Source organism: Danio rerio, chromosome 17 (genome assembly GCF_049306965.1).
Source record: "Danio rerio strain Tuebingen ecotype United States chromosome 17, GRCz12tu, whole genome shotgun sequence".
NCBI classification, from domain to species: Eukaryota; Metazoa; Chordata; class Actinopteri; order Cypriniformes; family Danionidae; genus Danio; species Danio rerio.
The window spans coordinates 1,352,212-1,380,158 of record NC_133192.1 but is presented as its reverse complement, the minus strand read 5'-3'; the positions used below and the strand labels follow the sequence as shown (position 1 = coordinate 1,380,158).

Genomic DNA, 27,947 nt, shown 5'->3' with positions numbered 1-27,947 from the left:
TTGTGTTTTCCTCTAGATGGCAGCATTGTGTCATGTACAGTAATAGTTTCATTACAGCACTTCAACATCTTTATACTTTGATAATACTGACCAACACAAATAAAGTGAATAAAAACTAAGCAGTGTTCACAACTAAACACAATTCATTAAAAATATACTACTAAAAAATATACTACTACTAAAGAGTAAAGAAAAATAATTATAATCAGAATAAATCCCCAAACTAAAAGAGTATTCTAAATGAAATATGCATAAATAACAACCGAAATGCTCTAACTTAAGAATTCAAATTTCCTTAAACAAATACACAAATGAAAAGATATGATAGTCTTTGAAATAAAATATGTGCATGCAACTTTCATTTTAAAGCAAATACAACAGAAATGATGTTCAGATGGTAAAAGCATCCAAATAAAACACGTGCATGCATTATAAAGGACATCTTGCATAACAAATGTACATTTCCTGCAGCACCCTTAGCCAAAATTCATTAAATCAGTGCTGCAAATGAAGAAATAAAGTGGTGACAATGAAGGTTTCACAACTGCACTGTGGAAAAATGCCTTTCTATAAATCCCACAATCACTGGAGAAATATGGTACTCATGTGGACAGTTATTTAGCACTAGTCCAGGCGTGCGAATGTGTGTGTGTGTGTGTGTGTGTGTGTGTGTGTGCGATATAATGCTGCGACAAACATTCAGAGGTTTCGCATCTGTTACACCATCAATCATGCATCGCACACTGTCCAGGGGGCGGGTCTGTCTGAGCACGTGACAATCCCCATCCAATCAGAGTGCGTGAAACGCTTGAGTGACGTATGCAGGGCGAAATTTGAACATTGTCCGAACTGCCGTTGTTTGAAGACAGGAAATAAAGCGGTCGGACAGACGCAAACACTGGACTCATAAGGAGACATTTACTCATTGTTTTACTAAATAAAATGAGGTTTAAGCGGAGTAAAGTGGGAGAATTAGATATAAGCGGAGTTTGGTGTCTCTGATCGGTTGATTTTTATCGAAATGCCTCAGGCGGAACTGTAGAAAAGTCGAATAACGTCAATCGTAACGTAAATTAACGTATATTTACATCCTTTTAAAATATAAATAGCGTGTTTCTGCATATTGCGAGGCTTTCAATAGATATTATACGTCATAATGAGGGTTTTGGAGAGAAATGTGGTTCGTCTGGCCGTCGTTCAGCATCTTCGGTCGGTTTATGGAATCCGGATAAAGAACTGGAACAAAAACAGAAGCAAACCGACATCAGCGAACACGGTGAGTTCATAAACCAGCACAAAGCCTTGATTTATATTATTATAATGCTGCTGCTTTTGTAGATCTGCGTGTCAAAGTTGGTGATCTTCCTATTTGTGAACAGCTAAGGCCTGTGTGTGTTTATAATCGCCCAATATTCAACAGTGGTTTGTTTATTTTACATTTATTTGACGTGTTTGTCGAAGTATTGTTTCAATTTCGTAATCAACTTCAGATATTTGTATTATTTAATGTACTGTAATATCAAACATTTGTATGTTTCTTTGTTACTGTTCCTTATTCAGTAATTAATTATTAATTAGTTGCATGTTTACTTTCAGCTAGATCGGTTTCATTTGTTTGGAGAACCTAAACATGAAACTACTAAATGTATAACGTAGTTTTTTCTGTTAGAATTCTTGGCATTTTTTCTCCTGTCACACTAAATAGTTAGTTAACTTCCTTTTTCTCTTGGTTCAGAGATGATTCAGCACATTTTAAACACAAAAAATGTATTTCAGAGTTTAAAAAGGTAATAGAAGTACTTTTAATGTTTCATTATAAATCGAAGCACATAGTCTATGACAAGTCTGGCTGTTGGGATTAAAAGAAAAGTAAGCCTTAAATGGGATTATAGTGACTGAATCCACTGAATTCTGGTCTTGTGAGGTGAATTTGTGTCCTGTGTTTATATCTGGCTCAGTGCAGTGGTGTGAAATAAGATTAAGTGAATGTGAAGGCTACGCCAGAGTTAGTGCTGTTGATTTTCAAACACACACAGAGCTTCAGTTGTTCCTGCATGCCGATCTATCATTACCTGAACAGATCTTTCTTGTCCTCCAGGTCAGGGTGTTTGGAGTTGCGCTGGAAGGTCTGCCACACAGCCATGTGCTAGACTATGGAGATTTACCCTGGTAAGAGCCACACATTTGTGTACATGCATAACAAAGAGATGGATTTTTCTGTATATGTGCATAATAAAGAATGACCCGGTTAACTTTGATTGGGGTAAAGTTGGGTTTATATTCACACATTTAGACTTTCTCCTTAACATGATTTGGGGAAAAAGCATTCTTTGCAGATTCTTAATAAGGTATTTATGCGTGGTGTTTTCGATTTGGAAATTGGATCTATTCACCAATTTGCTATATTTGTGCCTTAAATTGTGGTGTGATATTAAGGTTATTCTGTATAAAATTAAAATAAATACTTTCCCTAAATAATCAATTTCACCATAAAATCTATCTAATTTAAGATTCATTTTTAATTAATGTGCAGATTCATTAGATTTTTTAATGATTTTTTAAAACATCATGCAAATCAAAACATTTTTTTCCTTATTCCTGTAAAAGTGTCCAGATATTTTGGATTAATTTTGACAAAGCTTGCAGCTCTTGCTAATACTTTTCCCTTTTCTTCCACTGACTGTTTTATGACCTAGAATAGCTATAAATTACACTATTTTATATCATGACATGATCTCATTTTCAGTATTGGGGATTTATAATTGACTTTAATAATGTAATTTCATAAAAGTATTCTTTGGAAATCGTATTATCAGCCAATGGCTGTCAAAGTACAACATTGTTCACAGTAAATGTTTTTTAAGTCACTCTTACATAAAATTTCAGATCCACTGTTCAAACTAGCATGATAAACAATAATAGGGAGCATGTCACAAGTGGTCACTGATCTTATGTGCAAATATAAAACCAACCTTATCTCAGTGTAATTTGGAAACAAAAGCGCTGATGTGCTTAAATAACGGCACCATTTACACCGTCTCAATGCAAAACAATCTGTACACCCTACAGGAGGTGTGAATGGCTTCAAAGTGAAAATGAAAATTTCTTCACCATTTACACGCTTTCAAGTGGTTCTAACCTTATATGGCATTTTCTTCTGTTGAACACATACCACGGAAGTCAATGACTGTTTTTCTGTATTGTTCAATATATCTTCCTACCTTCTGTCAAACAGCTTTGAAACCAATGAGTAAACGATGACAGAATTGACATTTTTTGGGTGAACTGTTCTTTTAAATGCCAGAAACAACAGTGCTGTTTGATTCTTGTATGGTTGAATATTAAGGTCATATTGTTTAATGTAGCCACAAGCCAACTAATACATTAAATACAGTTAAAAAAAAACAAGCAAACAATAATTTTAGGCAGTTTTGCTAAAAACATATGTTCAAAGAAAATCACACTCTTTAAATGGAATATTAGGCTCTCAGAATATTTATGACATGTAACATGTTTATATGAAACGCATTATATAAACATGTTGCCTGATGCTTTGAATACATATGTGACCTGGACCACAAAACCTGTCAATTTGAATGAATGAATGAATTTTCCTTTGATATACTGTTTAGAATGGAGAAAATGTGGAAAATCAGGAGTCTGAGAGGTTAAAAACAAAACAAAATATTGATAACATCACCTTTAAATTTGAATAAGTACTTAGCAAAGCATATAATTGCTCAAATTAGGTTGTGCTATAGGCCTATTTAAGAAGAAAATTCACAAAATGTCTTGAACATGCTCCTTATTTAATACTCATAATTTTTAGCTTCTATTGAATACTAAATAACTTTTACCTTCATTTAAGTTGCTTCTGTAAAAGTGTCTGATAAATGTATTTAGCCCACAACAAGTCCTGTCACGTTATCTATTTTTTTGGTATGATATATTGCATCAAAATATATTGTGATAAATAATATTATTATCGTCATTTTAAGACCATTTTATGCCACTCATTATGTAATGCCAGAATGATAATATAATATCTTCTCAATGCAAGGACGCTCTTCCCAAAAACACATCATATTTTAATCTTAAGAATATTAACTTGTAGTCATTTTAACCATTTAATAATCAAGCGTTCCAATCAGAATGTGAAAATGCAGATCCTATATAAATAATAATAAACAGGGTTTATTAAGTTATGGAATTTTGACATGGCATTTTCCAGGCCTGGAAAAGTTTTGGAAAATCAGAAAAACCCACAAAATTGTCATGGAAATTACATTTACATTAGTCATTTAGCAGACGTTTTTGTCCAAAGAGACTTAAGCTGCGCTCACACTAGAGCTTGTGCTTGCGAAATTCTATCGTACGGTGCTGCGAAAAGGGGCGGAGTTAAACAGTATGATTAGAGCAATCGCTCATTTTTATTAATGTCAATTTTTAATTTCTTATTTCAAGTTATCTTCTATTGGTCTACCTGATGTCATTTTACAGGTTAGAATTCACTAAGCTTGAACGTTCGAATGCAGTGAAATGTAAAACTTGACGCATGCGCTTGCTTTTCTGTTCTGCCGCTTTCGCATGCCTATGAATAGAAGTCTGTGGAGCAAAAAGTGCAGTGTTATCGCAGCTTTACAGCAGAAGTAGTTTTACCTACTACTACTATTTTAATAAACTATTAACATTATTTAAAATTAGTTTGCCAAATATCTGTATACTGGAATGAAAGTTAGATGTTTTCAATTCTTTATTTGGCCAAAACATGCTCCACATTATTAGTCCTGTGTAAGCATTATCTATTTTACATAGATATAAAAACAAATTGAAACTAAAGAGATTTTATTTTGTGTTTTATGATGTACTGTAATAAATTTAAGCGTTCATTGTTTTTCTTATTATTTACCAGGTATACGCAGACTTTACATGAAGCATTAGGTCATAAAAATTGACTTGAAAATCCTGAAAAAGTCTTAATTTTTGTGGTAAAAATGTGTATGAACCCTGTCCCTGAATAAATGTTAAATAAAAAGTGCAAGATAAAGAGCAACAGAGGCGGTGATATCTGCTACCAGATTTATTTTCAGTTGTCAGATACCCATATAAAAATATCCTATAGTAAATGATAGTAAACACTATTGTGCTTTTTTAACTATACTGACACTGAAACCTCCAGCAGAGATGCAGATCAAACAGCTGAAATGTTGCTAGAATATTTTTGTTATGTATGGGTGATATACATTGCATCACCAAAAATGATGTGCGATGAGTCTATGTATTGATTTTTGTAACAGGCCTACCCACAACCCCAATGCTTCTCTCAGTTTAAATAATTTTGCATTATTATGTAATGTTTTTACCAATAGATTTACATTCTTAATATCTTCATTTTTATTTTTGTATATTGCATTTATTTGATTGTTTTATAATTATGTGTTCTCTCTTTGGGATCTGCTTGTTGCCCAACATTTTTCTCAATTCAATTAACTTGAAAAAGAAGAGATTTTTGCAAATGTATTTGCGTTTTTGATAGGGTTGAACGATATTGCAATGTTTTGTTTTCCTGTGATTTATATTGAGATATGAATCTAATTTCACCAGATGAATTGAACAGCTCAATTCAGAAAGAAGTCATAATTTTGTATTGATTTGGATAATTTCCTATGACAGTTAATCTGCATAAATACAAATTTTCTGGACAGTCTAGACCTTAAAAACTAAGCAAACAAGCAATTTCTTAAGGTTAAACTTCCAAGCAACTCTACAATGTGGCTCTTGGTCAACTATAATCCCACTCAAATCTCTTAAGGAGGAATAACCTAAAACTGAACTGACATTGCAGATCCTGCTACGTGACCATTGCAGAATTGATGAAATGATGCAGCCCTATCATGCATTACACTTATTTTACTGTCTGATAATCACTTGTGTCCATTCTTTCCCCAGCTTTTTAGTGGATATTTGTACAACTCTCCTGGATCATCTGGACACAGAGGGTCTGTTCAGAAAGTCTGGCTCTGTGGTGCGGGTCAAAAGCCTCCGGGTGAGTGACCCGTTTCAATACATGACACAGATGCTGACTGATGCCATCATTTAAAGGGGACCTGTTATGCTCCTTTTTACAAGATGTAAAATGCATCTCTGCTGTCTCTAGAGTGTGTGTGTGTGTGTGTGTGTGTGCAAAGTTTCAGCTCAAAACAGCACACAGATAATATTCTCCAGCTCTCTGAAACTGACCCTTTCAGGCTTTGATCTTAATTGTGCTGTTTTAGTGACTGTCGCTTTAAATGCAAATGAGATTGTGCTCTTTTTCAGAAGAAGGTGGAGCTACAAATCTACAAATTGTGTCAGCATAGTGACATTAAAAACAGAACTAGTGTTGTCAGTGTGTGCTTCATGCTTCTGTCGCTGTTCATCTAAAACTCCACATCTATAATCCTCTTAGCCTACGCTGACATCATCTTCAGCAGCTCAAACACTAATGGCTAATGGACAGACGGCTGCTTCTCACTCAGGGCTGCTGTTTATGCGAATAAAATGGAGAGATGGGCACTAGTGGGCGGGGCTTTCCCCCTCTGATGACACAAAGGGAGAATGTCAATCAAAGTGTTTCATTTATCAAGCCTGATTATAACAAACACAATTCGTTCATGTTAACCATCAGAGCCGGCATATAGTCACACACTGCTGACATATTCACCAACTGTTTTTAAACTCCTTATAAATGTGATTCTGTTTTGCCTCTGTAGGCAAAACTGGACCAGGGTGAGGACTGTCTGTCCGCTGCTCTCCCGCTGGACATTGCTGGACTCCTGAAGCAGTTTTTCAGGGAGCTTCCGGAGCCGGTTTTGACTGTAGATCTGCACAGTGCTTTCCTGAAGGCCCAGGAGCTTCCCACAGCAGAGGAGAGGACCTCAGCTACAGTCCTGCTGTCCTGCGTACTGCCTGACAGAAACTTAAACACACTGCGCTACTTCTTCAGCTTCCTGAAGACCGTCTCTCAGCGGTACGAGGACAGATGTCTCTGTTTGTCTCAAATCTCTTGTTATGCTAATCTACAGCTTCCCTCTCAATAGCACAGGCTCTTTTGTGTTAAACTTATGTAAAGTGAGTGTGTAGGGCTGTGCAATATGACAATATGGGCAAAATTAAAAGTCTGCTGGTTCATATTATGCTCCATTGTTTATATTGTGGTGCCACAGAACACATCGTTTATGATGATACTTTTTTATAATTTCTATAAGCACAATATTACATGCAATTTTGGACATTCAGACATAAAAAATGAATAAAAGCATTGTGAAAAAGTTCCAATCTTAAAAACACAATGTTTACATGGTGCATTTTATTTAGGGATATTTTTATATTTGACCTGCAATGTTTAGTTTGTGGTAAGTGTTTGATAATTTATTAATATTTGTTGCACATTTCTACATTTTTAGTCAAGTATTTGCACTTATCTGATTAAACTGAGAAATATGATCACATGTGAATGAGTTTATATATGACTATATACTTTAAAATGCAAAACAGGAATACTCATTTACATGTGGACAATATAAACTATTAATTTACAGAAATGGTTCTATATTTTGATATACATCAGTGTGTCGCAACCACATTTCTGTAGGACTACCAGCTCTGCACATTTACCATATCTCCTTAACCAAACACACCTAATTTAGATCCTCAGCTCATTAGCAGATGAATTCAGAATCAGAGTGAAAGCCCAGTAATTGGTGTGACAAAGGAGACATCCAAAACATGCAGTGCTGGTGGACCTCCAGGAACGTGGTTGGGAAACACTGATATACATCATTATCAGGATATAATTTGACTATATAATGCGAGATTTGTCATATCGCCCAGCGCTATGAGTGTGTATTGCTTACTCTGTGTGTGTGTGTGTGTGTGTGTGTGTGTTGTGTATTTATTCCAGATGTGCTGAGAATAAGATGGACAGCAGCAATCTCGCAGTTATTTTTGCACCGAATCTCTTTCATTGTGGCGACGGAGGAGAAAAGATGAGCAGCAGCACAGAGAAGAGACTCAAGCATCAGGCAGCGGCTGTACAGTGTCTGATAGAGAACGCTCAACGTATAGGTAACACAGCCTTTCATTAGGGAAGGCGTAAATGTGATCGTTCGCAATACAGCGGGGAACATTTATTGTCATTTCTAATCAGGAGGACGTCTTAAGCTTTGAAACCGCAGGATGTTTTTTTAGTACTAAAACCTTTTATAATGTCAAAAGATCAAGGCGAATTTGGTTTCTTATGTCATACTCAAGTGTTAGAGAATATATCTCCTGATTAATCAGTACAGTGGTCAAGATACCCATTCAAATCAGGACCTCCCTGGCTTTTAATATGCTGTTATTTTAGATTTGTGTAATTGAAAATTGTTCTTATTTAAATATGAAACCGAACTGATGCTTTGCAATATGATTAATGTGTTTTGTACGTTTTAATGTACTAATCTATATGATAGCTCACCCAATTGATTTTTTAACAGGTGTGGTTCCTCAGTTCCTGATGGAGAAGGTTCCAGCCATGTTGGGTTGTGATGCTGCTGTGTTTTCTCCATCCGCCGTGTCTCCAGAGGACAGCAATGCTCAATTCGACCTGAAGAAAAGCAACAGACGCAGTTTAGGAGGTAAGAACCGCCTTTAAAAGCACATCAGATGGAATCGGTTAGGGCTGCACAATATTGGAGAAATCTGAGATTGTGATGTTTTGTTTCTCTGTGATATGAATACACTTTCACCAAATGGCTGAAATAGCTCTATTTGGAAAGAAATCATTACTTTAGATTGGTTAGGCTGATTTTGCAAGGCTGTGAATCATGTATACAAGTAATAAACAAATTACAAGCAAATAATAATTACAATAGTGCAACAAAAAAACTCAAATAAACTTTTTGGTTTTCCGGAGCGTCAAACAGTATTCAGGTATTGAAAATAAATAATGAAATGTAAAATAACACCGTCTTGTGGTCCTCATTGAATTAATCAGTAAAACGTTACATCATTAAATGTAATTTAACGTCATCAATAAAGTTACAAATGTACGTTTTTGTGCCCGAATGCTTTGAACTCTCTTGAAATGCCTTTAATGGCTCGTTTCCACTGACTGGTACAGTACGGTACGGGTTGGTACGGGTCACCTTTATCAGGCTTGCGTTTCCACCACAAAGGGTACCTTTTTGGTGGGCGTGGTGTAAGACAAAGTTTAAGTCGACGTCATGCTCACTCGAATAAATGTCTACAGTAAGGCTGTACGGGTCGTTTACATCATAATGAGCAGCACTTCTCACAGAACAGATGCTTTATACACATAAATACTTGTTCATAAATGTTTAATACTAACTTTTCTATGAACAGGAGTTGATTATAACTGCAGATCAATGACGGTGTGAAATAGGCTACTGTAACGTCTGTAATTATATTAAATAAATACATAAATGCAACATATATGAACACACACAGCCCCTTACAGTCTCCGATATATTATTAATTACAGTAAAACTACACGCATCATACATTTAGTACTTATTTGAGTTCAAAAACACACGCAATAGAGCCCACAGTCAGCGCAAACCTCTCATCTGTGTGTGTAATCTTCAGCAGCACATGCAAACTCTGTTAGAGAGTGATTTTGTCATTCCCAGTTCATAATAGTCCAAAAGGCAAAGATAAACATGGCAGTTTGGTTATGATTCAGGTTGTTAAACACTTTTGCTCCTGTGTTTTGCCGGGTTTCTCCTTTTTTTCTGCAATTTACTCTCGCGCTTGTCCTTATCTTTCTGAATGGATCAGATGATGGGGACACTTCTACAATCACGTAACGTTATACGGAATTATCATCAGCTCAAGAAGTTTGTTATATCAAATATAGACGCGATCACGCACTCCCGGAAGAAAGCGAATACAGCTCGCACTTTTAGACGGGCTAGTAAAGCAACAACAGGACACGGCAGATTTTGTTCTTCTTTGCATTGTGTCTGTTCATCAAGATGACGACACGGTTTGTTTGAGCCCGGGTCATCCATGGCTGGTTATTTTATGCAACTACACATTTACTGAGGGGTATGCAGGTTCAAATTTTGTGTGATCCCTCTTATTTTGGCAAACTAATAATTTAATTAATTAATTAATAATAAATGAAGACAAATTTTCAGATTAACCTTATAACTTTTGACATTATGTATGATTTGACAGTTTATTTTGATAAAAATAAAAACAAATCTAAACGGTTACATCTACATGAACACTTCAGGCTGTGTGACTGCATGTTATTGTGTTAAATGATTTTGAATTAAACAATAACAATGTTATATTTGTATAAAATGCAAAATAATGTTTTTTAACAAAGCATAATTATTTATTTTTATTATTTAAAACTTTTAATAAGGATCATTTTAAAAATAGTTTTGGCACAATGCCCCCCCCCCCCCCCCCCCCCCCCCCCATGTGTGGCGCCCCTATGCGCCGCATATACTGCATACCCCCTTTTTGCGCCACTGTGCATATAGTAACGTTATATCCATGTAATCTCTCGGCTGCGTATTAGAACATGGCGGATCCTTTGTTTACATTCTGTCTAGCTCCACGAGCTCGTGAAGTATCTCTGTAACCCATCAGCATTCGGCTGCGCATGTAGCTCCACCTTTTGACAATACACTTTTTGACAGTGGAAACGGCCATAAAAGCGTACCAAACCGAACCGTACCATACCACTCAGTGGAAACGGGCCATAAGACACATGCAAATAATGAAGTTTCACTCTGTTATGGTTATTCTTGGCAAAGTCTCCACAAGTCTCATGTATTCTCAACTGTTTGCTGATCAACTATCCAATTCAACATTGGAGATCCTATTGCATTGCATTGCTCGCGCACACTGAGATATCGATGCTGAAAGCATATATTGTGCAGCCCTAGAACTGGTTATTTAATTCTAGCTTCATCACATGGTAAACCGTGATTTATAGGCCTATAATTAGACCCATTATAGTTGAGTTGGTGTGTTTTGTATTCCAGACGTGGTAAATGGAGCTCTGAATAGGTTAAAAGCTAGTAGAACCCCAACAAATACCCCTCACTCTGATGGAGCAGGTGGGTACATGTTCATCAGACGTCACTGCATGTAGATCAGCTGCACCGCATTCACATTCAGAGTTTCTTCTCCTCACCTCTTCAATGTAATGAGCAAATGCTGTCTGTAAATAGTTCAAGATGGCTTGTCTGCTTTTGTCCATCATGTGATGGGTCTCTGCTTGCTTTTCATTAGGACTCTGCATTGATGATATGCGGCACAATGTTTGTCTTTCAGAGCTTATATTAGCACGTTTCCTCTATTGTTCGTCTAAATCAGTGGTTTTCAACCTGTGGGATGCAGCCTCCCAGTGGAAAGTGGTGGTATTGCAGGGTTCTGCCAGCTGTTATTAAAAGGGCCATGAAACCCCCTCGTTTCAGCAGGGTGTTTTCACACCTCTACTTTGGAAAAAGTCAGAAAAGTGGGCGTGACCAGCTCTGTTTAGGGGGGAGTGTCGGAGGAACTAAAGTGGGATGGTGTAGGAGTGTCTATTTGGGCACGTGCGAGTTTCAGAGTCAAAATACACACACAGTAGAAAGTGATGGTGTTTAACCTACATGAACATCCAAATGATTAAATGCTGGACTTTAACTGCAGTTTGGCTCTTTCATTCAGGGAATTCATTCATGCCCCTCACGACAAACGAGATATTTGATTGGAGGATCTGCTCTAAGCGTGTATTTTTCATGCAATGTTTGATACCGCACGACGAATGAGAGAAAAAAAACCTCAGCATTTCCCGGAAACTTAGATGCACACGGCAGGTAGCGTCAGAAAGCTGCGTGTGTTATTCCGGTCACTAAATGCGGTGAAAATCCTACACGAGGTTAAAGTTTGGTTGTGGTGCTAACATGTTCACACTCGGTGCAATAGTTAACTTAGTTGGATACGAACAAACTGAATAAACAAAGAGCACTGGTCACTCACTTACCAAATCTGTAGAGACAGGACAATCACCAGCAACTAGAGCCGCGTCTTTATTAAGAGGAGACGAGCAGCGAATCCGGATCTCAGCGTTTGCAGATGAGAACAGCTCTCAGGTAAACAATAATCCTCCTTAGACACGTAAGTTATTGTTGTCGCGCGTCGTGTACACTGTTAATCCACACGTGACTCCAGCTGAGCTCTCACAGAGAGAAAATGAAAACGAAACTTAACGGCAGCAAACTATAAAAGCAACACTTCACGCTTGTTTTGCCAACACAACGTGGCGTCTCTGTCGTCTAAACACTGTGACAATAATGAATATTAATGAAGTTGCACAATAGAGCGCGCTGATTGGTTTGAACCAAGCTTTACTCATGCATTAATGCAGCACACTGTAAGACGTAATAAGACACACTCTGGCACAGGCGTCCAGTCTGCACGCTGGAATACACGCTATTATGTCATGACCATGACGCAGCTTCAAAAATTCGTTTCAAACCGGAAGTACGAATTTGCTTGAAATAACGCAAAAACAACCAATTTACACTTTTTAGTGAAATATAGGTGTCCTAATAGTGTTTATAGCAGTGTGGGACACATATACCACTGTCAACAGCTCAACACATGTGCTCTGGTGTTTCGTGACCCTTTAAAGGGATAGTTCACCCAAACTTGAAAATTGTCATCAATTACTCACTTGTTCCAAACCTGTTTGAGTGTATTTTCAATCATTTACTTTAAAAGTTATAATTGCTTATTGGGTTAAATTATCAATCCATCAATTTGAGTTTAATCTTTCTTTCAGGAAAAAAAGAGTAGGGGTTTAACTCTGGCATCCTGGCCAAATTTGCCCACTGGCCTCTGTCCATCATGGCCTCCTAACCATCTCCATATCATAACTGGCTTTATCATGTCTCCTCTCCACCAATCAGCTGGTGTGTGTGGTCTGGTGCAATATAGCTGTCGTCACGTCATCCAGGCGGATGCTGCACACTGGTGGTGGATGAGGAGATTCCTCCAATGTGTATAGCGCTTTGAGTGTCCAGAAAAGTACTACGTACATGTAAGGAATTATTATTATTAATTATTAGGCCTGTCACACAAATCAATATATCGACTTGTCGAAAAAACATGCGATGTGAAATACATGGACATGACTTCAATCATTTTTGGTGACGTGATATAGATTGTCCATTATGTTTACATAGAAATGAATGTCTAAAACATTTGAGCTAATATTCCATGATGAGTTCAGGGTTCAACTCTTTTACAAACAATGCTTATTAACAGGTGAATAAAGATGTGTTGTTTCACCTTTCTTGAAAACTACTGACAGGTTTATAAGAATGTGTCTAAATGAGCCGTTCGAATCTGCAATACACTTTCAGAAAAGTAAGGGTTCAGGAATAACGTTAAAGCCATTTTACAAGCACACTTAAACTTGAATGTTTTTATGCCTATAATATGCTGTTGTATAATCATTATATAAACACAGACATAAATCGGCCTTAAAGTGACAATAATGACACTTATCCCAATTATTTTTTTGACAGTATATTAGGGTTGGGTCGATAAATGATGCCATCGTCCATCGCGATGGCCGATAGACATCACGATGCTTAGCAGGCATTGTGATCCTCCGCGCCGCCCCCGTCGCAGCAGCAAACCTGCTCATGAAAAATACACACACTAATTTTGTTTACATTAATACATTTTAGTTTTAAAATGGCATTTTAGAACAAAAACAATCCACGTCCACTGGCATTTCTGAAAAAAAAAAAACCTCTCTACCTCTGAAAATGCACATCACGTGACCTAAAACACAGGCACACACTGCAGCATATGCGGACGTCTGAGCTCCAGGCAGTCAGCAGGTGACTGGTCTCAGAGAGCAGTGCCTGTCGGACAGTTTATCAAGGATGTACTGCTGGATCACAATGTTTCACATTAGACATCGTACAATGCCAAATTGGTTGACAACGCCCAACCCTACAGTATATCGCAGAACAATTTATTTAACAGTCCTGCGTCTGAGAGTAGCCTAATACATTACCAACCCACCACAACTAGCTGATTCATATAAACATTGCAGTGTGCCTCGTAAAACATAAGCGTGAGTTAGCAAAGGTTGGAAACCACTGATCAAAAATGATTTCTTCTTCATTTTCAGGCATTTGTTGCTCTGATCTTTTGCTTTAAAATTGCTGCTCTGTTTAATTTCAGCACATTTCCTTGCATTGAATAGGCACTTGTGGGATCATAAAGTACAAGTCCTCCAATAACTCCAGTACTTCAGAGTCAATTCAGTCTCTATTTGTCTCCGTCAGTTTTCTCCATGGCCACTCCGGTCATCATGACTCCAAACTCCAAGCGTAAACTTCCTCCAGAGTCGTCTCAGACTCACGGCTTCTCCAACAAGAAACGCAGGTCCATCAAGAAGAACCTCGGCCTGGAGCTCTTCCCCAGCGTGTTGTTTGGAGGAACATCTACTCCAGGATCAAGTAAGTTTTCTGCTACATTAGGTGCTGGAATTCCTTAAAAACGCAAGGTTTGTAAAGTGCTTAGATATTGGGCTAAAATGTCTGTTTTTTTGCTTTCATAATCATTTATCTTACTAAATGGGTAATAATTACTAACTATTCAAATTTATTTTATTTTTATTTATTTTTTTATCTTTGCTATAATGACTGCATAATATTTGACTAGATATTTTTTAAGATACTAGTACTCTGATTAAAGTGACATTTAAAGGCTTAACTTAAGCTCTTGCATAAAATGTACTATTCTGTAGTCTGTGCATGTGCCTGTTGTAGCATTCCTTTGAAAAAAAAAATCTTAGGATGCAAGTAAATAGGTGTTTAATAAATTTAGGATGCAAGTAAATGACATAAAAGAGAATAAATGACAGTAATGCAATGTCTTGGGGCAAACACACCATCAAAATGTAAAAAAAAATCTCAAGAATTTTATGACTTAAATAAGGTGGTGGTGGTGTAGCCATCATGATTATTTTGCTACTACTGTCTGCCTGCCTGCCTGCCTGATTTTTGTCAAAAGATGGAGGTGGTCCAAAATTGGGCCACTTCATAATTCTCTATGCAGGAAAAACCCTCTATACTATACTATACTACACTATACTATACCAGGGCTCAGCAATAAGGGCTGCCCGATGGCCCGGGGCCAGGGTGTGAGATGCTCGGGACAGTAGACAGGATCGTTACTGGCCCGATTGGGCCACTGCTCACTTGTTACTAACGTTTAATTTGCCTGTGACTATTTGTAAATTGCGAGCAAATACAGTTTTGGAATTAAGAAACAGTTCGTATTTTCAAGCCTTCAAATGCTACCTTCTCGGTTCTTCTTATCCGATTGGATGTTATGAGCACGTTATTAGTACAGCGAAGAGACAGCAACATGGCGGTAACATCAAATGATGATGCTAAAGGAAAACATTTGTTTCTAACGTCTTGGAAGCAGACATATACGAGGGTACACCACGACTAAAAAAAAATAAGTGATCTTTTGTAGTTTGCTGTCAGTTTGGCAGGTCTTTAGCCATCTTTTGTTTCAAAACACTTAGAATTTTGCACATTACACATTTATAATTTTTTTTTTTTATATTTAAATACTATATTTACAAACATTTTGACACGTTTTTTTTATTTGCGGCTAAGAAATAGCTATTAACTTTTTTTTGTGGTGCCAGTGAAAATATTGGCAGGGCAAGTAAAAATCTGAACCTCTGGTCTGATTGGGCCAGTAGAAAAAATCCTTAGTGTTGAACCCTGTATAGTATACTATACTATACTATACTATACTATACTATACTATACTATACTATAACAAATAGCATCTGATATTATGTGATGTATAATTAAATTTGAACAGGAGGGCTTATAATTTTGTAATATATATAAATATGTAATTTGCCAAACTTTGCAATGGAAGTGCTTAAATTTGACTGTAAAAAGTGTAAGAGCCTTGTCTTGTGTGTTGATCAGTGGTTGTGTTTTCAGCTCACAGCGCAGCAGGGGTTCTGGACTCGTCTCACAGTGGTTTGCTGTCTTCAGTGGGCAGAAACTCTCGTCTGTCCAGCAGTTCTGCCAGGAGAAAGAGCAGACGGCTGAGAGACCGTAGTGTCAGCAGGTACGGCACACGCTAATGATAATCGCTACTGCAGATTTGATGATTACTGGTTAACTAACTGTAATGTAAAGCTACTTTAGTGGTCAAGAACAAAGCTGGATTGTGCTCATTAATTCAGGATAAAGAACAGATGTTTCAGCCATGTGGCTTCCTCAGAATGACCATTAATTATCTGTAAATAATTCTATAACAGGTGACTAAGGGGTTCGCTATCAATTTATCTACAGATCTGATTTAAACAACAAGATTTTAAAATAGAGATATAATAAAAATCATTTAAAAATTAAACAAACATTACAAAATTAGGCCAAAATATATACAGTTGATTTTTATTTTTTAAAGGAAAAAATATATAATAATAATAATAATTCCTTACATTTATACAGCGCTTTTCTGGGCACTCAAAGCGCTTTACACAATGTGGGAAATCTCCTCATCCACCACCAGTGTGCAGCATCCTCCTGGATGACGTGACGGCAGCTATTTTGCGCCAGACCGCACACCACACACCAGCTGACTGAGGTGGAGAGGAGAGAGAGTGATGAAGCCAATTATGATACGGGGATAGTTGGACAGATGAAGAGAGGACAGTGGGCAGATTTGGTCAGGATAAGGACATATATGGTTAAGGACATCCTGGGTTGTTTTTTAAACAACAGAAAGTCAGGACCTCGGTTTAACGTCTCATCTGAAAGACGGCGCTCACTGAGCAGTATAGAGTCCCCGTCACTATACTGGGGCATTAGGACCCACACAGACCGCAGGTTGAGCGCCCCCTGCTGGCCTCACTTACACCACTTCCGGCAGCAACCTAGCTTTTCCCATGTGGTCTCCCATCCAGGTGCTGACCGGGCGCAGCCCTGCTTAGCTTCAGTGAGCGACCATGTGAGAGTTGCAGAGAGCTAACTGTCGGCTAGCTCTGCATATTCACATGAAATATATATATTTTTTAACTACCCCAACACATTATCAACAGTAAACAGAATTCATCAACTAATATCTCCTGTACATCAGAAATTTGGCACTCAGTAATATATCAAACAAAAATAGCCAAGGAATAGCTAAGAAAAGAACTGCCTCTAAACAACTTGCATGAAATAATCAACTAATTGCACGTTAATGTCAACAATTAAACAATATATCAGGCAAACCTTGTTGTTCATTCATGTTCAGTAATTAAATCATGGGTCTCAAACTCAATTCCTGGAGGGCCGCAGCTCTGCACAGTTTTGCTCCAACCCTAATCAAACACAGCTGATGTAGTAGTGTTGAACACCTTGATTAGTTGGATCAGCTGTGTTTGATTAGGGTTGGTGCAAAAATGTGCAGAGCTGCGGCCCTCCAGGAATTGAGTTTGAGACCCATGAATTAAAGAGACACAAATAATCAAAATCCTCATTCAATCCTCTTGGGGAAAAAAGCCTTAAATTTGATTGCAAAAATGTTGTTTTGCCACGACATGTATATTGCCATATAAATATAGTTTCACTAAATGAATTTAATCTTTATTTGTAAAGATTTCAGAGCATCTGCATACATGATGATAAATTACAATCAAAAATAAATAAACAAACAGTGCTTTATGGTTTTCTGGGAAGTCGAACAGTGTTCAAGTACAGGAATTGAACAATCGAATGTAAAATAACATGATCATTATTCTGTAAATAATGAAAGTTATAATTTAATAACATCTTCATTCATTAATCTTTAATAAACAATGTAATCCTGTGATTTGCCTATTGCAGATGCACACATTGTGATATCGATGATCAAATGATATATTGCTCAGCCTTAGTTTTTATATATTGTTTGCTATATATGATTTCTGCATGCATTCATAAATATCTCCTTAAGCTCATTTCTGATCATGATTTGTGTCTGATTTCAGAGTTGAATCAGGGAAGGCGGGCTGTTTCTCTCCCAGAACCGCTAAGAAAGAGCCTGTGAGAAAATCTCTCCGTCTGCGCTTCAGTTTGGGCAAATCCAGCCGAGATTCTGTAAGTTCAGAAACATCATCATCTCTGTCCACCTACGCCAGAGACTGAACAATCCTCCTCTAAACGCCCGCTCTTTTGATGCAATCCATTTGCATGTTCGTGATTTGCATGATGATAATGCCATCTAATTTGTATGTGTTAAAACATATTCATGAATGAGTAAAATAGCACAGAATTTGTCTATTTAGTGTTCTCCTGCGCCATCTAGTGGCAGTATAATGTAGGCACATGCTGCTATTAATGAGGAGCGTGCATTTAGTCATGAAAATAATCATATTATTGTACTTAAGAGTCTTTGTTTAAGGGCTGAACCTGTGCATGGTTTGCTGCTAACTTGAATAGCTGCTCAATATGAACAAAAAAAAAAAACACTTTAGTGATGCTGCTGCTGGTGCTTTAGCCATCAAGAAAACTGCTTTTACTCTTGTTAATGCTTTTATGACACTAAGATGATTCATGTGATGTTTGTCCTGCTTAATATTGCACACTATGTTGTTGTCCAATGTTGTAACATTGTGACTGTAGAAAAGAAATTAATATTAAGAGATGATTTTACTAAAATATTTGTATAAAAATAAAATGTTTTAATCACAGAATAATATTAATAATTGTTATTTTTGTAATGTATGCATGCGCTTTCCATTTATTGACGTGGTCATTCTTTTATGCATGTGTTTATGCTCAAATAAAAAAAAGATGATTGACCAGAGCTGCTGATTATTGAGCTTGTGTTTGTGATAATTCAGCACTCAGACGATCACAAAAGCAATAAGAGTAAAAAAAAGCTGCCTCTATTTCAACAGAACCTCATTACACATTCACAACCGGTGCCAAAGGGGTCTGAGGTCATAGGTTGGCGCCTAGCAACACAAGAGAGCTCTACTGGTTTTCACTTCACCAAGGAGTTAAGTCTGCCTGTTTTGAACAAGAGCCCCTCGAAAGGTCAGTACATTTGTTTATTTGTTTTTGGGATTTGATTTAATACTGTGAAATACTCCCATTCTCGCTTTAAACACTTGTCAATAGTGGCTTTGCAGGAATATAGTTCTACATCTACAGTGAATGCCTGTGACAAATGTACAGTAACTGCCTCGTGATCTAAACATGAAACTAAAATTGACCCTATGAATAATGTGTGTGTGTGTGTGTGACATTTCATTGTATTATTTTTATATTTCTTTGTTTATATACAAATGAAGACAAAATTATTGGCTCTCCTATGAAATTTGAATTTTTAAAAAAGTATTTCCCTTGTTCTGTTCACTTTTTTCAACGCATGTTTAAACATAATAGTTGTAATAAATCCTTTGTCTCAGTAAATTATATTTACTCGTTATTTTGCAAGATACTAGTATTTGGCTTAAAGTGACATTTAAAGGCTTCACTAGGTTAATTAAGCAAGTTGTTGGCCAACAGTGGTTTGTTCTGTAAACAATTGAAAAAAACAAACAAACATTTCTTTAAGGCAGGGGTGTCAAACATATGGTTTAATCCAGCAAACAGGTTTAATCCGGCCCGCGAGATGATTCTGTAAAGTATAAAAATGTACTGCTATTTCTCAATAAAAGAAGCTGCTGTTCCAATTGAGTCCACTGGATGGTGCAACTTCAAACAGTTAATTTCATCTGATAAAGCAGGGATTCTCAACCGGTGAGCTGCGGCCCACTAGTGGGCCCTAGCGATCCTACAGGTGGGCCATCAGATAGCTTAAAATTAACGCTCAATGTAATACTATAATTTTTGATTTCATTATTAATATGCTTTATTACAATGAATGAAGTAATGCACTTTCTCTAGTTCTGTGATTAATTACTTCAAACTCTGCGCAAAAACTGCCTCATGATTGCATCTGCAACTAGTAGGCAACACGTAAAGACTGATTTATACTTCTGTGTCAAGCGCACGCATATGCTACACCACAGCCAACACGTGGACGCATTAGGCAGATTTACAGGCAACATTAAATGTTGCAGATAGACCATTAATGACACCCCTACCGTTTACTCACTACAGTGGCACTATCAGTATTTTAGAGCCATAGTATCACCATGCTACCATAATATACCGGTAAACCTTGCAACCCTAGATTACAGTACATCAACACAACAGTTGAGAATACATAACCATAACAAAGTGAAACTTTATGGTTTGTATGTGTTTTAAAGGCATTTCAAGAATATAAAGCATTTGTACATTTGTAATGTTAATGAAGAATAGTTTTACTGAAGACTGTACGTGTTACTTTACATTACATTTTTCATTTTCTGCACCCGAATACTGTTTGACTCTACAGAAAGCCGTAAAGCGCTGTTTATTTGACTTTTTGTTGCTCTATTGCAATTATTTTAGCTTGCAATTTTCTTTGTTTATTTTTTGTGAATGATTCACACTCTTACAAAATCACCGCAATCGATGTAAATGAACAATCTATTGAAATTGTATTCATATCGCAATGACAGCCCTACAGACTGCTGTAACATTGTCCATGTTTCTTTCACAGGCTCAAAGTTCTTCAGTAAATCAGAGGATAACCTGTCGACGCCGCAGTGTGATTTTACAGATCACAGGAGCTCGTGGACTGGAGAAACTCCTGAAACAGGACTGACCTTCCCGACCGATTCATTCTCTGAGACTCCACTGATCATCGTAAGCAAACCTCCTACAATCAGCAGCGTTCCCGAAACCACCCCTGAAGAGTGCTCTCACACCGGACACACGCTTCTGAAGATCAGACAGGCTTTTGGAGAGTCCGGCAGTGATCTTCATAGCATCATTACACAGAAAGATAAACAAGATGATTCCTCTAATGTGCATTTGCCTTCGGAAACTGCGCATAAATCAATATCTGAGTCCGGCCAATCAAACGATGATGTGACGTTCGGACAAATCGAGATCGTTCCCTTATCACCTCTACACATCGACAGCGCTCTGTTTGACAGTGAACCCACACGCTTTGTGGAAACCAGCCTTAATGGATCTCTATGCTTCAAAAATGAATACCTAAAAGAGTCTGCGGTACGTTCTGTAAACTGTAGTCAAATAATCGATGCTTTAGACATCCAAAGTCCTGTGGCTTTCAGACTGGACACTTCAACTAGGGTTCAGTCAACTCCATATGCAACAAGATCGCAGGTGAATGCTAATACATCCCTGCAGGATGAGCTCAGAGCGTCTTCATTGGTGGAAAAGAAGATCGAAAGTTCCCAAGAGCAACAAAATAATGCTGAAAGCAAGAAAAGCAAAGTGGCAGATCAGATTAAACTGTTTAACATGATGACGCTCCATTCACCCAAAGTTCAACTGCTCCGTTCTCCTTTAAAGTTTCAGCGGACGCCAGTCAGGCAGTCCGTGACCAGAATTAACTCTCTGGCTGGAAAGCGAAAGGAAAGTAGGATGGGATGGTGCGCCGCTAGTCAGGTAAAAGCTGTGAGTTTGGAAAGTGGTTTGTATTCGAGTGTAAAACCCAAACCTCCAGTTCCACCAAAGAAAACAGCAGTCAAGCCTGCAGCGCTGGAAGACATCACTAATAAAGCACCAAAGGCGATGCTTTCGAACTGTAAGAATGCTGCAGATGAACATCCCAAATGTGTCCTGCTGAAAGTGTCTGAAAACGACACCAGCCACTACAGAGGATCACCCAGACACCCTCTTGTGGAGGGAAGACTGCTGTCGGCCATGAAGCCCATCGACCTGTGAGAATGAACAATACTGCTTTCACGCATTCAGGAGTCTTAATTTATATGATGTTTACAGGTGAACGAGGAGGTCTGAATGGTAAGGGAAGTGCTTGATCCTTCTGTTATTGGTTGTGGATTTCAGGATCACATTGAACTGCAGCAACTCTTGAGTTATACATCTGTTGTGCGAGAAATGAAGATTTCAGATTTGATGTGTTTATATATACTGTAAAAAAAATACCTGTTCATTAACTGGTTCTATATTTCATGATTTATGTGGGCTTTTCATTTGTTTATGGTTGTGAATTGCATTGTGGGATGTTTGGGATCATTGCTGTGTTGGCTTTTGATGTTGGAAATGTAACTCTGCAATTGAACAAAGTGACTTTTATTGAAATTTTAGTAGTTTGAAACTATACATTTAGTTAGAACATATTGTTTACAACACCGCCCTAAAGTATATTTCACTTCAAACTATTAAAATTGTCAATAAAAGTCTCTCTTTCAGATTTTATATCATTAAAAGTGCCATAAAATCCAAGTCTAATAATGCAATTTAAAAGCATAAATGAGGAATAAAAACATGATTCACAGAATATAGAAAACTGCTAATTTATGGTTGTTTTTTTAGGGTAAATGAAAAGACGAGTGTGTGAAAGTGTGAAGACTGATATTAATGTACGAATAGTTGAAGATCCTGTTTAGAGTGAAAATGAATGTTAGTAGAATGGGAAAAGATGTTGGTTTTTGGTAGGTGTCAGCTTATTTATATTTTATGCAAAAACTTTGATTTTATTTTCAAGAGCTTAAAGGCAACATTCACACTGTAACTCATGATAATGTATGTTCTGTTTTACAGTATTATGTCATATCCTCAATGCTGTCACTTGTTTATAAAAATGTTTTGCTTTTATAAAAGATGTTGTCAAAAGAATCCCTTTGTGTGAAGGTTGCTTTCTTCACCAGCTGGTGGCGCACTTTGATCACAGAGCCATGATTCAGTATTAATGTTTACTGGTCTTGCATCACGTCATGTGAATGATTGTCCTGCCAAATATATAATTTTTGTCATAATAATAATAAAATACAGCCAAGAGAGTCATTCTGAATTTAGCTGGTTTGCTATCATATTTTTTATTTATTTTTTTTTTTTTAATGAATGGAAAAGGCTTCCAAAGTCATGTTGTCCACTGACTTAAGAGAAATGTGGCAACTTTCTGCATTTTTAGACATAAAGAACAACATTAGTAACAGTATATGTTGAAGACGAGACTGCAAAAGTGTTTTATTATACACCGAAAGCATTGTAAGTGCAAGTAAAGCGTTTGTTTAAATATTTCAAGTAACTTAAGTGAATAAAAATGTTCAATTGTAGTTGAAATAATGTTCATAGCCACTCAGTGTAACATTTATGTCAAAAAGAAATATATACTTGATAAAATGTATAAAATAATTGGTGGTCATGCTAAATGTGACTGTGTTTGAAATGATGGGAAATGAAATGATGATAGTAATAATAATGAGTATTTTGAGGCCAAACTGATCCTCCAATAGGACTGTTATGTCATTAAATGATTCTTACTTCAAATGATGATGATGATGAACATAGACAACAAAACTAGTCCAATAGAAAAGTTGGCATTAGACAAGTTAGAGTATAGTGTTGTCAAAATATCGATTAATATCCATGCTGAAATATTTCAAATGATATAATCGTGCTTTTGATTAGTATTGACACCAGCTTTGCCCTCTCTTCTCACCAGCAGGGAGTTAAATTACCATCAGGATATTTGCCTATTTTATGATTTAGAAACGTCCAGGTATGATTACAATATAAAAGTTGAACAATCACGACAGAACAAAATCAGCACACTCGTTTGTACAGCTTTTGTCTTCTTTCCATGTTAATTGAGTTTTTTTGGTTTTTTTAAATCAAAACCATTGATATCTTCTGCGACGTTGTGGCTCAAACAGAAACTTTTATTTTATCTATAATTATATATTATTTGGTAAAAGATTCAAATATTAAGTTATAAGTGGACAATCAATTGAGAAGAAAAGTGTGACAACTTTCTGCATTTTTAAATACAAAGCACTACATTAATAACAGTATATATGCTGAAGACGAGACTGCATTAAACTGACAAAAGTGATTTTTTTATACATCGAAAGCACTGTAAGTGCAAGTAAAGTGTTCACTTAAATATTTCAAGTAACTTTAGTGAATATAAAATGTTAAATAATGGATGGAATCATGTTCATAGCCATTCAGTGTAAGATTTGTGTCAAAAAGAAATTAAATATATACTTATTAAAATATATATATAAGAATTTGTGGTCATGCTAAATGTGGTTGTGTTTAAAATGATAAAACTATTCTTTGTGTAAAAGATGGTGCTGAAGGGTAGTGAAAAAAAATAATGAGTATTTTTGAGGGCAAACTGATCCTTCAATACAGTATTTAAATGTGTCAGTAAATAATTCTTATGAATTATTTGTGAACCTGGACAACAAAACTTAAGTTGGCAATAGACAAAAAAAAAAAGAAATTCAGTAGTGTTAAGAATTTCGATGCTGAAATATATCAAATTACATAATCATGCTTTTGATTAGTATTGACACCAGCTTTGCCCTCTCTTCTCACCAGCAGGGAATTAAATTACCAGCGGGATATTTACTTATTTCATGATTTAGAAACATCCAGGTATGATTATAATATAACAGTTGAACAACAATCACAACAGAATGAAATCAGCACACTCGTTTCTTCAGCTTTTGTCTTTTTTCTGTTATATGTTTCTGCTTTTGTTGTTATTTTCTGCAACGTTGTGGCTGGAACAGAAACTTTTCTATATCTAGCATACTTTGGAATAATGATAGAATAAAGTACACCTTTGCTAAAGTGATATTGTTGTTCTGTGTTAACCTCTCAGCAATAATATTGATTTAATCTTTTGTTTCAAATCTAAAATGAGATAATATTGCACTCAGTTTGTATTTACTAGTATTTCGTTGCCTTTTTGATTTAAGTACTGCTGACATATACATATATATAAAATGTAACCGTGTACCTGAAAATGCAAAAACATTGCATGGTTTAGATTATTTTGTTCTTTTTACTTCATTTGTATACTCTTAAACACCTGGTGGTATCAACAATGGTATCGAGTACCAATATTCTTCAAGGTATTGTATCATTCATTCATTTTCTTTTTGGTTTAGTCTCTTTATTAATCTGGGGTCACCACGGCGGAATGAACCGCCAACTTGTCCAGCATATGTTCTACACAGGGGATGCCCTTCCAGCTGCAACCCATCACTGGGAAACATCCATACACACTCATTCACTCGCATACACTATAGACAATTTAGCCTACCCAATTCACATGTACAGTACCACATGTGTTTGGACTGTGAAGGAAACCCAAGCAAACTCCACACAGAAACGCCAACTGACCCAGTTGAGGCTTGAACCAGCGACCTTCTTGCTGTGAGACGAACGTGCAACCCACAGTGCAGCCCAGGTATTGTATTGAAGTTGGAAATTCAAGTATTGTGACAAAGATCATGTTTCATGAAGATGTATTGTAAATGTCCTACTGTAAATATATCAAAACTAACTGCTTAGTAATATGCATGGCTAAGAACACATTTAAAGGTGATTTTGACTATTTAGATTTTTTTTAAAAACCCCTTAGATTCAAGATTTTCTAATAGCTGTATCTCAGCCAAATATTGTCTAATCCTAACCAATGGAAAGCTTACTTATTCTGCTTTTATGGTTGGTTTTGTGCACCAGGCCAGGGTCACATAAAAGTTTAAACCCTTATTACCATCTTATAGGCAGGCTGTTTTTCCAGTACATAGTTGTTTCTTAACATGAACTTATCAAACTATATATCTTGTGCATGCATGCACAATACCGAAAAATTATTATCGCGATAACAGGATATGCAATATTCATATCGCAGAGGAGAAAAACATTGGCTCTTTCAGGACGAGCACTCAGGAATCATCTAATCCTCCAAATATATCATCTCTACTGTTCCATTAAGATTTACAGGAGAATCTAAGCAGCACAGATTACAGAGACGCACGATTCCTCAATCTGTGGGTCTCAGAGCTTCTTTTCTATGAAGACACAAACACATAATGGAGCACAATTTAAGGTTTAGATGTTGATGCTTTCATCTCCATTAGAGGGGATTTGGAAGGAATTTGGCCTTGAGAAAAACACAACTAAAGAGCTCAGGATTGAAGACTTTCCTACATCGAGCATATTTTACATGGATCATGAATATATGGCTGACTCATTAATCATTCAGACCACTGACTTTATGGCCCATATGGAACAAAATATGTACTTGATAATGTTATATAATGTACATGATGTTCTGTAAGATATCTATCTAAAGATTTTGAAACTATGTATTAAAAGGTTTTTTCTTTTCGTCATCATTTTCAGAAGTTTGCAAAACTATTGTTGGTCATATTAGTTTTGCTGATCTGTTAAAATACTTTACTGAAGGATCAGTTTTTCTCTAAATACATTAATTGTCATTTAAAATTGTTATATATTACATATATCCTTCAAATAAATAGATTTAAACAACTGACAATTAAGTTTTTATTAATACTTTTGCAGAATCATATTTAGTATTCAATGATTCATTGATATATATTAGTACAGCTCAGTGTGTTGTTGGGGGATATACATATTAAACCAAATAGTAACTCTTTACAATAAGGTTTAATCAACTAAAATATTCACTAACATAAAATAAAAATGAATATTACAGTATTTATTAAGCTTTGTTAACATTAATAATTCTCCTTATTCCAGATACTAGGTCCAATAGTACAAAACAATACAAACCACACAATATACATTAAAAAAAGACGAATTAATAAATAAATATCCGTTAATTGTTGGTTCACTGTTAACAAGTACATATTTAGGTTTGAATAAATGCTGTATGAGTATTGTTTATTCTTAGTTCAAGTTAGTAAATACTTTACCTAACATTAAATAATGAAACCTTATTGAAAAATGACCCACCAAATGACCACAATTATAAAACCTCACCCATTTTCTAACTATTTGTAATTACAAATAAGGTGAATTAAGTCATTTAAAGATCAGATTTTGCTTTTTAAAATGTATTTTGGTAGAATATTTGTATGTATTTTCAAATAAACCGTTTTGAATGTTGATCTGTATCATATTATCTGATCAATTCTGCTGGTTTTGTAAGACTCTCCTTTATTGAGCTTATTATTTCTTGGTTTTAAGCGTAGCTTTTCCTCATGAATCGTGTAATTATATGAGCAAAACCCAGAGCTGCAGTGTTTTATAAATGACAATGCGTTCATATTTGCGGTCGGTTGTTTTGTAGACAGAAAAGAGGATGAATGAAAAACACATGCTGAGAATAAACTGACGTAACACTCAAACTCTAAACAATTATGAACTGAATTAATGGCTCTGAATCAATCAAACAAGAGCAGATGTGTTGTTAGAAAGTGCGCTATGGCGAAATAAATCAATTGCAGCTTCGCTCTTTCTTTCGATTATACGGAAAAACAGTCCGATTCTGTCATTGTTTACTCACCTCATGCTGTTCTGTAAGCGAAAAACATCCCAGTCGCTCGTTTTCCGACGATTTTGACCAAAAACAACATCAGTTATCGTAAAAATGTTAATATGTGACGCTTGGCGCGCTATTGTGTGAAATTATAGTTTTGTATGAAACCGTTTTAGCCGTTACATTCAAACCTTCTTCAGTTTAAAATGGGCGCCGTTTTTCAACTGCAACTTGACCTCTATTGGTTCTCGTGTGTCACGTGACTAATTGTGCAAATGTTTGGGAGCAAAATAATATTTATCATAACTCGACATAACAAGTTTCAAAACTATCTTCAATTACATTCAATTATAAATAAAGGTGCCATTTAGATTTTAGAAAAAGGAATAAAGACTACTCATAATGTTCAAACCACCCCCGTGTGGTGTTTTTTAATAGTTTTAATATACAATTTTTCTTTAAACCTGAACTTATAACTGAACAATATTTAAATAATAGCTATATATTTAAAGTACACC

At 36.2% G+C, this 27,947-nt stretch overlaps 1 protein-coding gene and 1 long non-coding RNA gene across 9 annotated transcripts; one reads left to right on the top strand and one right to left on the bottom strand.

Moving 5' to 3' along the window:
• The first annotated feature begins 857 nt into the window (after window positions 1-857).
• On the top strand, window positions 858-22,778 carry arhgap11a (Rho GTPase activating protein 11A). 4 transcript variants are annotated; one of them, NM_001193539.1, is given in 12 exon segments: window positions 858-1,276; window positions 2,099-2,169; window positions 5,950-6,046; window positions 6,753-7,009; window positions 7,943-8,106; window positions 8,517-8,657; window positions 11,043-11,117; window positions 14,352-14,525; window positions 16,041-16,170; window positions 18,059-18,167; window positions 18,971-19,109; window positions 20,668-22,778. In NM_001193539.1, coding segments are annotated over 12 exon segments (2,673 nt in total). In that variant the 5' UTR covers window positions 858-1,156; the 3' UTR covers window positions 21,864-22,778.
• On the bottom strand, window positions 8,498-27,690 carry LOC141378487 (uncharacterized). 5 transcript variants are annotated; one of them, XR_012393147.1, is made up of 4 exons: window positions 27,457-27,669; window positions 16,547-16,687; window positions 16,046-16,124; window positions 8,538-8,626 (listed from the first exon to the last, which is right to left on the bottom strand). It is a non-coding gene; the product is annotated as an uncharacterized lncRNA (long non-coding RNA). The 5 variants fall into 5 exon arrangements; XR_012393148.1 differs by having other exon boundaries at window positions 16,046-16,321; window positions 16,381-16,687; window positions 27,457-27,567; XR_012393146.1 differs by lacking the exon at window positions 8,538-8,626 and adding an exon at window positions 13,463-14,558 and having other exon boundaries at window positions 27,457-27,686.
• Window positions 27,691-27,947: the final 257 nt, after the last annotated feature.